General features: G+C 37.8%; 1 protein-coding gene across 1 annotated transcript; it reads right to left on the bottom strand.

The window, feature by feature from the left end:
• Nucleotides 1-55: 55 nt before the first annotated feature.
• Nucleotides 56-12083, bottom strand: LOC132155754 (ankyrin repeat, SAM and basic leucine zipper domain-containing protein 1-like). Its single transcript, XM_059564464.1, is given in 10 exon segments — nucleotides 56-1340; nucleotides 2324-2437; nucleotides 3214-3319; nucleotides 4921-5033; nucleotides 5249-5305; nucleotides 7187-7259; nucleotides 7867-7985; nucleotides 8134-8151; nucleotides 8154-8247; nucleotides 11745-12083. Coding segments are annotated over 10 exon segments (933 nt in total). The 5' UTR covers nucleotides 11843-12083; the 3' UTR covers nucleotides 56-1199.
• Between the last annotated feature and the right edge of the window lie 871 nt (nucleotides 12084-12954).

The raw sequence follows: 12954 nt of genomic DNA, 5'->3' as shown, positions 1-12954 counted from the left end.
TTTACAACATAACTAGGCTAATATTCTACTGCATGCGTACCGGATAAATAATAACAGCATTTAAGTTTTGTCAAGTTTTATTTTTTTCACTAAAGTGAATTATTTTGACTAGCTTATACATATGAGCACTCTGATTAACCTGTAATAATTTAAAAGCGTCCTCATAAATGCTGCAGAACACTAAGAATCGGCTACATAGCCTACATAAAGAACATAAAGAATGCACAGTATAACAGTCAACAGCAGCAATGATACAGAACAGTGTTGGAAAACAGTCAAAAATCACAGAGATCTCTACAAGATTTATAGACTCTAAGATTTTAACTTGTAGAAACTGTTTTGACATTCCCACAAACAATTCCGACATTGTGAAAAATGTTTGAGCTCATACCAAACAACATATGCTTGATATTGTTACAGCTCCTTGGAGGACTGATTCATATATCAGCTAGTCAGCTAGAAGAACCTATCAGCCCAAGCGGCTCTTTTACATGCATTTTACTTGGCCTAATTTTTGCTTACTCAAATAATAAATCTACAGTGCATGCAACCGAAAGAAATGAAAGAGATAATAAAGCTGCCATTTTCTTTGCTAAACATAATCATACAACATACTCAGAACAGGGCTTTCAGGAAAATGGCTCACACATGACACACATTACATTTCATCGTCTCCTCAAGTCCGAAAGGGAACATGTAATAAGTAACTGTTCAATGTAACTAAAGATGACTGATCAAGCAACCAGCTTTCATCATGAAATTAGGTGTAAGGGGGTCCTGCACCCGGAAATGACATTTCAGCACCACAGACAGCGATTGACAATGACTTTACTTTTTGGGCCACCCAGCAAAATCAAAGCAGAATTCCCAAAACACAAAGTGCTGGCTGTTCAGCTCTGACCAGCAGAAGCACCACATCTGTAACAGAAGTTGACAACAATTACTACACACAAAGAAAAGAGAAGGATGACGTTGTGGTTTGGGAAAAGTTTATGATGAAGTGCACTGTCTGATAAACCAAAAGAACATTTAACAGATTTACTTGAATAACAGTCTAGAATAGCACCACAAAAAGGATAATCGTAACATGTTCTTAACATAAATCTACAACATACAATTATTAATAAAATATTGAGGAAACAACTTAAAATACATACATCACTGATATACATAATCTCAAAAATAGTTCAGTTTTTTTTTTATTGTGACAGCACAAATAGAAGCCCTGCTAAAAGCAATCCAAGTCCAAGCACAGCAGCAAACCTCTTGTGGGGCTTTCCTCCCTGGACATTATTGGAGACTGGTTGAAGAAGTTTAAAGTTGTATTCTGTGTGATCCACCTAAGGAGAAATTAAGGGTTACAAGAGAATAAATTATTAGAGCGCGCTATGTATATGTGTAGCACCATGTTAGCACCATATGTTGTTTGCTTTTGGTATTTTATAGAGCACTTCAGCAGAACAGATTTGGAGAGACTGTGAATGGGCAGTGAATGGGTGCTGTCAAAATTAGTCCCCAAACAGCTGATAAAAACATCACAATAATCCACAAGTAAATCATGCGACTTGTTTTTTAACCAGAAGCAATGGTTTTAAGTTAAAAACGTCTTTATTGATTTTTTTTTTTTTTTTTACAAACTCACAGCTTTTAGCTTTGCAAGACGTTAACTGATAGACTGAAGTCTTGTGAAAACTTACCACTTGTGTATTGTGATTTTTTTTTTTTTTTTAATCAGCTATTTAAACTCATTCTGATGGCACCCATTCACTGCAGTGGATCCACAGGTGAGCAAGTGATGTAATGCTAAATTTCTCCAAATCTGTTTTTCAATGGAGAAACAAATTCATCTACATCAGAGTTAATCTGCCTCTATATCCCACTGGAAAAACTCTCCCAAAACCCAGTATTTCACATGTCGCAGAATGAGTACCAATTACGGTGTAGTGAAATGTTTCTTTTGACAAGACAACACACTATCTGAGAAAGCATTCTATATTAGGATTCTATTCAGATGTGTTGCCACAATCAAAATGCTGAATGCTTTGAAAACACCAGGAGCGACAACAAGCTTCAAACTTGTCTGGTTAAACTAATTCCACATTGAAGATTGATGAGAGTGTCCCTAGAATGTGCTAGCATATAACATCCTCAATTTATTTGTTCACAACAGATTACCCTTCATCATCATGAAAGAGACTACATGAACATCTAAGTGGGATGAAACGTCTTTCCCTTTGGTCTCGCAGTATTTTTACTAGACCAAACTATTGTAAACAGAAGCGTCAGAGAAGAAGAAAGATGAGGGAATGGGGACATGATTGACCTTGGTGAGCAGGCTCTTAAGACAGAGAATCTCTTTCTGGAGGTCTCCTGTCTGAGTTACTAGTTCGGTGCAAAGGGCTTGAGCCTCTTTCTTGGGATCACATGTAAGAACAACCTGTCAAACAAAGGCATCACAAACAAGCAGACACGAAACATGAGATACAATAGCTCTGTCTGTTTACTGCCACTTCAGTTGAAAATGATGAAAATGCTTGAAGGTTTAAAATTCAATGGAATAATTTGTTCCCATTTATTCAAGGCTGTAATCATGGATAATTTCAGGCCTTTGGGGAAGTCACTCTTAGAGGCCATGCACATTTAAACCAATGGAAGCATATGGCCCATAAGCCATTTTGAAAGTAAGGTTGCATTATCATTGTTGGTAAAAATGATTGGTTAAAAAATTGTGGCAGAGATCAGTCATTCAGAAATATAAAATTGGGCAATCCAGTCTAGTCACACCTTTTTGGGCATTATTTGCTTTAAAATGAAAAGTTAACCATTCTTTATGTTCTTCTCACCATTTAACAAACACACACAAACACACACACACACAAAACTTTATTTTTTGTTCATTTTGACAAATTTTTCCTATTTTTACAGTGTTCTGTGTACAAACATTTGGCTAATATACCATTATTTTAATACCATTTTTTTTTCAGCTCCAATCCTAAACAGCACATAAAAACAAAAAACAACTGTTGTTGGTTACTTTACATGTCAGTCAGACATTCTCTTTCTTTCTAAGTGGGTGGTTCTTTGTCAGAATAAAGCAATGTAGACCAAACTGCCACAAATCAGAAGCCTACACAAGACTAATGAAACAGACAGGAATACTTATAATTGGTCATGTTATACACAGGATGCAAATACTTAAAGTACACAACGAACCTCAGAGGGGCTACGTGGGAATCTGCTGATCACATCCTGTAAGGTTTCGGTCAAGTAACAGCACTGCTGTTTCAGGCTGATCAGAAAGTTAAAGAAATCTTCACGCCTGAGAAAAAGTCGACATTATTCAAACGGCACCCTTTGTTCATGAACTTGATTAATCATGATTAATGCCTGAAAAATCACAAGCTTAAGGCACATTTAAATGTTATTCTATGACATAAAATACATCAGTAATTCGCCCTGGTGTTTTTTTTTTTTTTTTTTTTTTACAAGGTTGTCAGGGGCATTAAAAGTCATCACACAGAACAGGTAAACTCCTCTACACACAGCCTGATTTTGTTTATAAATCACACGTTTGTGAATTATTTGAACTTTTCTTTTGACATTGAAATCATGCAACCATGATGTAGTTTGTTTATAGCATATGATTAGCTTTTTACTACAGCTTAGGCTACAAAATTCAGAAAACGTTGTGTCCATCTGTGAAGATTATCTTGATGAACAAAATATGTAAGAATCATAAACCATGTGTAAGAAATGTTATAAAATCGATCTATCGATCGTTCTATAACCAAATGGTATCAACCAAGTGATACCATTGTTTCCTTAAATATCTCCTTCAGTTCTCTTTATTCTAAAATCCCAAACACTGAAAGCTGAAGCAGGTATTTCTTATGGCCAATGGTATCACTTAATTTGGTGACAGCATTCTTAGCGCACTTCTGCCATCACTTACAATTTCAAACTCCAGTAATGTCTCACACATACCACGTGATGCTGATAGTGTTATCTTAACAGAGGATTTCCCCAAGCAGCCGTTTTCTTCTCCTAACACTCTGTCAGAGGCTGTGGTAAACACTGTCAGACACTGTGGACTTACTATCTCCTCCAGGACCGAGAGATGGGCTCTGATCGTCACTTTGTTAGTTTTTCTATGACTGAATGAGTGATGGGCTCTCGTGGACGACTAAGTGCTGGGTTAATGCCACCATCCTAACAGGCACCACGAGCAGATCCATCATCAGTTCACATTCACTGGCATTTAGTTGATACATTTTAAATAGTCCAGCCACTCAAAATAATAACAGTTTAATAAACTAATAATCTACTTATATCTATTTTTGTGCTAAAAATATCAAAGCTACACAGAGTTATCTTCCGGAAACAACTTATGAACTCTTGTAAAAACATCAGTGCTTATGTTTACATACATCCCATTAGGCAGGAAATCAACTGTGGCAATGAATTTCACTGTAACTCTATATCCTTTTAATGTGTGTTTATGGAGCACCTATCAGAAGAGGATTTAACTGCACAATTTACTGTGTGTCTGTCTGCCCTCTCTGTACCTCCCTGACATTGAATAAGGAAATTAAAGACTGATTAGATTCATTAAGCTTGGACTTTAAAGTCAAACATGGCCACCTAGCCGCCTACTCACCATCATCCGTCAGAGCCCGGAGCATGCAGAAACGGCACTTATTTATTTCTCACCTTACAAATCATTACTAGTGCTTAAACCATTAAGACAGGCTTACATGGAAGCCTTGTCAAGACAATGTTGTACTGCTATGAGTTCTGACTGTTACCAGCACGGGAAACATAGGATTAATGATGAATGAACAAATATGGTTCGGATATGATGTGGATACATGAAAAACATACAATAAAGTTTAGATCAGCTTGAGGCTAAGTGAGCTTTACCCGCTGTCTATGTTGTAAAGAGGCGTCAGGGTGTCCAGATCTACTTTATCAAGGTGCATCTGCTCCATTGAGCTGAGAATCTTCTTTTGATCCTCAGGATTAGTTACGCCAATCTAAGAGAAAGAGAGCTGATTTATCATTGAGATACAATATATACAGTTTTTTTATTTATTTTTATGTACATCTTATATCTAAAAATATGTATATTAATCTAAAAAAGTATTAAATTCAGTATAATTTTAGCCATTAACTCAGAAAACAAATGTTTGTTTTGCACAAAATTTTTTTTTTAATCTTCTCATCTATTAAAAAGGCATGATTTACATACCTTTTCCAAGTCCCGCTTCTCCATGATCAACAGGTCACTCCAAGTGACATCATTTTCCTTCCAGTAAAAAAAGAAACAAATGTAAAAGACACAAGAGAAGAAATATTTAGTTACATTAGTAACTGCCTCAAATCAACACTGTAATTCATTCATGATGAAGGTCTATATACAGGTCCTTCTCAAAAAATTAGCATATTGTGATAAAAGTTCATTATTTTCCATAATGTAATGATGAAAATTAAACTTTCATATATTTTAGATTCATTGCACACCAACTGAAATATTTCAGGTCTTTTATTGTTTTAATACTGATGATTTCAAAAAATTAGCATATTTCATCCGACCAATAATAAAAAAAGTGTTTTTAATACAAAAAAAGTCAACCTTCAAATAATTATGTTCAGTTATGCACTCAATACTTGGTCGGGAATCCTTTTGCAGAAATGACTGCTTCAATGCGGCGTGGCATGGAGGCAATCAGTCTGTGGCACTGCTGAGGTGTTATGGAGGCCCAGGATGCTTCGATAGCGGCCTTAAGCTCATCCAGAGTGTTGGGTCTTGCGTCTCTCAACTTTCTCTTTACAATATCCCACAGATTCTCTATGGGGTTCAGGTCAGGAGAGTTGGCAGGCCAATTGAGCACAGTAATACCATGGTCAGTAAACCATTTACCAGTGGTTTTGGCACTGTGAGCAGGTGCCAGGTCGTGCTAAAAAACAAAATCTTCATCTCCATAAAGCTTTTCAGCAGATGGAAGCATGAAGTGCTCCAAAATCTCCTGATAGCTAGCTGCATTGACCCTGCCCTTGATAAAACACAGTGGACCAACACCAGCAGCTGACATGGCACCCCAGACCATCACTGACTGTGGGTACTTGACACTGGACTTCAGGCATTTTGGCATTTCCTTCTCCCCAGTCTTCCTCCAGACTCTGGCACCTTGATTTCCGAATGACATGCAAAATTTGCTTTCATCCGAAAAAAGTACTTTGGACCACTGAACAACAGTCCAGTGCTGCTTCTCTGTAGCCCATTTCCTGCACACGCCTGTGCACGGAGGCTCGGGATGTTTCTACTCCAGACTCAGTCCACTGCTTCCGCAGGTCCCCCAAGGTCTGGAATCGGTCCTTCTCCACAATCTTCCTCAGGGTCCGGTCGCCTCTTCTCGTTGTGCAGTGTTTTTTGCCACACTTTTTCCTTCCCACAGACTTCCCACTGAGGTGCCTTGATACAGCACTCTGGGAACAGCCTGTTCATTCAGAAATTTCTTTCTGTGTCTTACCCTCTCGCTTGAGGGTGTCAATGATGGCCTTCTGGACAGCAGTCTTACCCATGATTGCGGTTTTGAGTAATGAACCAAGCTGGGAGTTTTTAAAAGCCTCAGGAATCTTTTGCAGGTGTTTAGAGTTAATTAGTTGATTCAGATGATTAGGTTAATAGCTCGTTTAGAGAACGATTTCATGATATGCTAATTTTTTGAGATAGGAATTTTGGGTTTTCATGAGCTGTATGCCAAAATCATCAGTATTAAAACAATAAAAGACCTGAAATATTTCAGTTGGTGTGCAATGAATCTAAAATATATGAAAGTTTAATTTTTATCATTACATTATGGAAAATAATGAACTTTTATCACAATAAGCTAATTTTTTGAGAAGGACCTGTAATCATATAGTATTGCAGCCGAACTTCATCATCCACAGGAATTGTGGCAGTAACACAAACCATAAGTCCATAAATCTTAAAAAAGTAAGTAAATAAAAACTATTCCCAAGGGACAAAATGACGAATAAACATTCTAATAAATAACTAATGAAAGCATGTTAAAAATATAACCTTATAACACTTCTGGAACACTGGCCCCATAGAGTTCTACTGCAAGCACATTACAGTAAACATTTGTTTTAGTGCAATGGTAAAATAAATCTACTGGCTCACCACCATGATGTCCGAGAGATGATCCAGATTCAGGCCATACAGCAGAAGTTCAATATCATTCAGCTTAGAGGAACTGTTAGGTCAAACAAAAGCATGAACCCACATTGATATTTGAGCCTAACTGCTTTTATGTTGACTTGTAAAATGATTAAATTTTTTTTTAGTGAGGACTAGCATATGACTGCTACACATCTGTATATTTAATTATATATACCACTCAAAACTTGAGATTTTTATGATTTTTTTTAAAGAAGTCTCTTATAATGCTGCATTTATTTGATCAAAAACACGGTAAAATTTTACAATTTAAAAATGTTTTCTATTTTTATATATTATAAAATGTCATTTATTCCTGTGATAGCAAAGCTAATTTAAAAATAAATAAAAGGATTTCTTTTTTATTTTCAGTCACCACTAGAGGGGGTTACAAAGCAAGTCTCAGACAGAGGCTCACCTCTCTTTGCATGCAGAGGAAAGATCAGGGTTTTGATTGAGAAATGAATACAATGCCTCAGCTTTTGAGGGTGCATTGACATTTACAGTAGAGAGCTCTGTCGAACTAAGGATCCTGGAGATGTGAAATTTGTTTTTTAATTGTAGTCTAAAGATAACATTTCTATGATTTCTGACATTGGAGATCACTTCAGATACAGAGGGGATCTACCTCAGGGTAACTGGACATTTTAGCAATGTCAGCTGCTGTCTTCCCCGTTTTGGTTTTGATGAACTTATCCGCTCCTAGTTGAAGCAGTTTCAACATGGCCGCTTTACGTCCATACTGCACTGCTATTATGAGGGCCTGCTCCATCAGAATAATATTAAAGTGTAGAGTGAGAACGCATATAATAATAATAGTAGTAATAGAAACAAATGGACAAAGAGTATGATAAAATGCAGGAAAAAACAACTTTGTTAATTAACTGTACAGCCTATATTTTTGACCTTACCGTAAGTTCATTATCATTATCTGAAAGTTCAGCTCGGCTCCATGTGAAACCAGCAAATTAATCACCTGACAATAGCCATCTCTGGCTGCCAGCATCAGACACGACATACTGCTCCTGAGCAAGGGCACAAAACAAGACACAACAGAACTGCCAGATGTTATTGTGATCATGCTGGTGGCAATTAATCACATAATTGTGTTCTCTGACACTTTTATATTTAACAGGAGTCATTTATTGCACTAAACTGGAATGGAATTGACAGAAGCAAACACAGGAAAACTTTTAACAGTGATAATCTAAGCCTAGTGACTTTTTTTTTGCCATAGTCACACACCATCTTAAAGTGTTCTGGCAGTTTCATGAAAACAATATCTAAAATAAATAAAACCCTTGCGAGTTTCAGACGGCACAGAAATTCAAGCTTGTCACTTACTTTACATATTTTTTAAATATACCTGTAAACAACATGACCACTCAGATTTCTGAACCAAGCAGCTTTTGAACGCAACTTCCAAAGCTTTTTCATAATTAATTTGCACAAATAATTGTAGTGAGTGTTATTTTAGTGACATCGAGATACTATTATAGTTTTTGTAATTACTGGTAATCTTGAAATTACCAGTTTCATTTTAAGTTAAGTTTTAGTAATATTGTTGTTGTTTTTTTATTATTATTTTTCCCCCATTACGTTCATATAGTTTTAATTTACATTCTTGTAGCAATTTTAGCACATCAAGTTAAACTGAATGAAAATGACAAATGTTGCCTTGGCAAGACATTTTATTTGAGTTAACATCTATTTTATATATATATATATATGAATGATTCACTGGCTTACAGTTAAATAATTTATCTTGGTTCATTACAAAAATAACTATATTGTATTTTATCATCATTTTAAATAATTTTGCATGATAAACAAACTGTACCTCTAGGCTAATACACCTTACAGTTACACTTATTCATAAAGAACTACTAAAACATTAGTTATGTCTGATTTCTTTCTGAGGGCACCAAGTGAGCTGGACATCCACTGAATCCCCCTCATAAACACAAGCCTCTGCTTGTGAATCACCCTTGAATGAAACTCCATTCAGAATTATTATCGAATCACCATAAAGAGCACTTCTACGCCAAAGTTAACAAAGACAAAAACATTTGACACCTTTCTTGGGACTATCGATCACCTGTGTAAAAAAAACAAAAAACAAAAGAGGACCTTTTAGTCATGTGCGTTCAGAGGTTGCGTCACTGTTGTAAATATACAGTTTTATCTAAGGATCACGGTGTTAAACAGCACACCTTTCCTGGCACTATTAATCAACCTGGGTGGCATTTCCCAGAGAATGTGACGGTGGTGAACTGAACTCCACAACATCAGACACAGGTGAACAAGGGCACCATCATTCTTCATCTTGACATTATCTCTTCGCTATCTACGCATTTTACCTTCAGTGACTGTATTTGTGACAAATGAGTGCAGTATTAAATGCATTTTCCCAGGCTGTCCTACTAAAACCAAGAGAGCAATAAGAAAGCTTACGGAATCAACTAATTGCTGTAAACAGGGTTTATCCTATGGGTAAATCCATAATTTTTTCTATTTACATCAATGGGAGTAGCAAGAAGCTGCTATAAATCCTTCTCATATAAATGCAACACAATAACTAATCTGACGTTTGAAATCAGAATCATTTGGAACAACATATGATTGTCAGCATGGCTGCTCAAAAGTCTCACTGGGCACATCATTAAATAAACTACATGAAAGAAAGGAAGAGGCAGTTGCAGAAGACTTGCATGCACAGCAAAACATGCTTTATGTAAGGTCACTTGGCGCTTTCAAACATTCAAACCTTCCACCTTTTAATATTTCAAACCCTTGAGCTTTTTTTTTTTTTGTAAACTTCTTAAATGCATGTACAGTAAATCGACACATGGCTGCGGTTCACTGTGCAACAGACTATGTAATTATTTAAATAGCAACCTTTGATTTGATGAATGCACCAAGACATATCAAGATTTCAGTTTTAATTTGATTAATTGTGCAGCGCCATTCATTACTTACAATTATACACTTGATTAAATTATTTAACCATGATCAGGGATTTAAACATTTATTATAGGTCTGTGATTTCACATGTGAAAGAGAACGGAAACCAAATGTAAAATTTTTACCTCAGCAATTTTCAAATAATGAATCCCAACTAATCTGAAACAGACCCTATTCCCAAATGTATTTGTTAACAAAAAGATCTGGGGAAATGCAGCTGCTGCACATTGTAAGTTATGTGTGGAGACTGAGAGGGCAGAGGAAGAGGATGAAGGTTTGACAGGCCCATCACTTGCCAACATCTCCCTGTTCCTCGTTACTGATCTTTAAATATTTTGTCTGGATGGGACACAATCACTTTCTCACCAGTCAAGTGAACAACATGCTCCAGTTGTTCACTCCAGATCATGTGAGTGATTTGGGTGGCAGATGATAAGCAGCTGGAGGCTGCCCTGAAAAATGCCTTAGTCAATACACTATTGAGTACACATCACCTCCCAAACAGGGTTGTAAGAAACACTGTCTGGCCAGTGTTAATGTTTTGTAGCTGCTGGGAGATTTTTTTCACATACTCTCAATCAACAGGGCTTGACAGAGCTGGTGACTATCTGTTGTTAGACCTGGATGCATGTAGATGAGATAAAGGATAAAAGTCAACAATGTTTTTTTTTTTTAATGGATAACTAATTTTATGCAGTGAGCATGTTTGCTGCATGCAATCCAGGTTTGATCGTTCCTGATGCCCCCTGTGGCATTGGTATGGTTTCACACTTACTTGATTCCATAGAACCCTGGTGCATTTGCGTTCATCTTACGTCATCACAAACGTGCACGGAGCATGACAGAAAACAGAACATGGGTCAATATGTTGGGATTTCAATTAATTTGGCGCTGTTATGCGCAGCAAAGTGAATGACTGAAGGCTTGCACACTGATTCTTTTGAGGAGAAAGCTGATTGCAAAAATTTTTTTTGCTGCCCTGATTGTACTCACTTTGCACAATTACACAGCATGCTCACTCTTGCGCTCCTAACCATACAAGTGTTTTGTTAAACTAATGATATTGTTATTGGATGAAATTTGTGCAGGTTACTTTACTTGCTGAACAAATGCGAACCCAAGTCCATGTCCTGTTTCAAACTAAACTGTCAGTGTGAAAGCACCCTAAAGGCTAATTAAAATAAGCAATATCTTGATTTTTAGTTGTTTGGCGGATTTTCAACCATTTTAAGTCACCTCGAGTCCCTCTTGGAAGTTTGTTGAGGCCTTCTACTGGGCTCCAGCCCACTGGATGAGAACCGTTGCACTAAATTCATGCATATTTCTTTCATTTTGAAAATCATGCACACAAACAGGAGATGCATAATGAATAATACCGGTAGGCTAATAAAAGCTATATGAATGATTTTTATTTTGGTAAGTCCGTTACTGGACATTTACACTCAAGTGATAAAAAAGTTACAAGGCCATCAGTAACTAAAAACGTTTGTATGACAGTGCATCCTGGTTGCTACATGTCAATAAAACTGCCCAAACTGACCTGCAAAGTTTCTCTTACCTGTTGCAGACATTTGGGTCAGCGTTGCGACTGAGCAGCAGAGCCACACACCTGGAGATCATCTCTTCTGTGGCAGATGCTGCTGTGCAAGCATCCATCAGAAATTTATAGTGGTCTATATAAGGATGTTATGGAAAAACACAGACATACCACTTATAATTAAATTATAGTGCGCAAAAAAGTGCTGCAGTGGTATTGTTCAAACCACAGGACACACGTTTGCAAATACTTCACGTGAGTGTCATATGGTTTAATGTTGCTGGACACTGTTAGTGCTTCGGTCACGTATCCGACCGGGAGCAGTCTATGTTAGGGGTTTGTGTGTTGTGATGATAGCAGCGTTTAGACTGCAGGAGCATGTGACGCTAACAATGGAGGACAGGAGGCAGATGCAAGTAAAGGTAGTTTATTGACAGAAGTATGATGGATGAATGCTGGTGAGTGACGCAGGAACCACGATGGCAGCACAGACAGGTGGGTAGGTGGTTGGAGTGCGTTGGTAGCGATGGCGGTGATGGTAGATCGGTGATCGGCGGTGATAATCCGTGAATGACTGTGAATATCCGATGAAGACTGAAGCAGGACACAGAGCAAAGACAGGAACACAGGAGCACGAACAGACATCGACACGAGGACCTCAAACAACGATCTGACAAACAGGAGACGAAAGACAGGGCGTTAAATAGGCGGTGGAATGAGATGCACCTGCCGCTGATCAGGCGATCAGTGGCAACACCCACAAGAACCAATCAACATGACATAACATGACTACAGCTGGAGACGGTGCATTCGCGAACCGTGACAGTACCCCTCCTCCTAAGGACGCCTCCTGGCGTCCCCAGAATCTCTTACCTGTCGATTGTAATCATCGATAAGGGAGTGATCCAGGATGTCCCTAGCAGGTACCCAACTTCTCTCCTCCGGACCGTAACCCTCCCAGTCCACCAAGTACTGAAATCCGCGTCCCCTCCTTCTAGAGTCCAGAATACGATTTACCAAATAGGTGGTCTCCCCATCTACGAGACGCGGCGGGGGAGGGACCGGGGTAGGCGGATTAATGGGAGAATGAAATACGGGCTTGATTTTGGACACATGAAAAGCGGGATGAATTCTCCTGTACGTAGGAGGGAGTTTAAGGCGGACTGCCACCGGACTAATGATCTTGGTGACAGTAAACGGGCCAATAAATTTGGGAGCCAACTTATTAGAT

The sequence above is a fragment of the Carassius carassius genome, chromosome 13, assembly GCF_963082965.1.
Source record: "Carassius carassius chromosome 13, fCarCar2.1, whole genome shotgun sequence".
Lineage (NCBI taxonomy): Eukaryota > Metazoa > Chordata > Actinopteri > Cypriniformes > Cyprinidae > Carassius > Carassius carassius.
The sequence above is the reverse complement of the archived record's forward strand: the minus strand, read 5'-3'. Positions and strand labels throughout refer to the sequence as shown.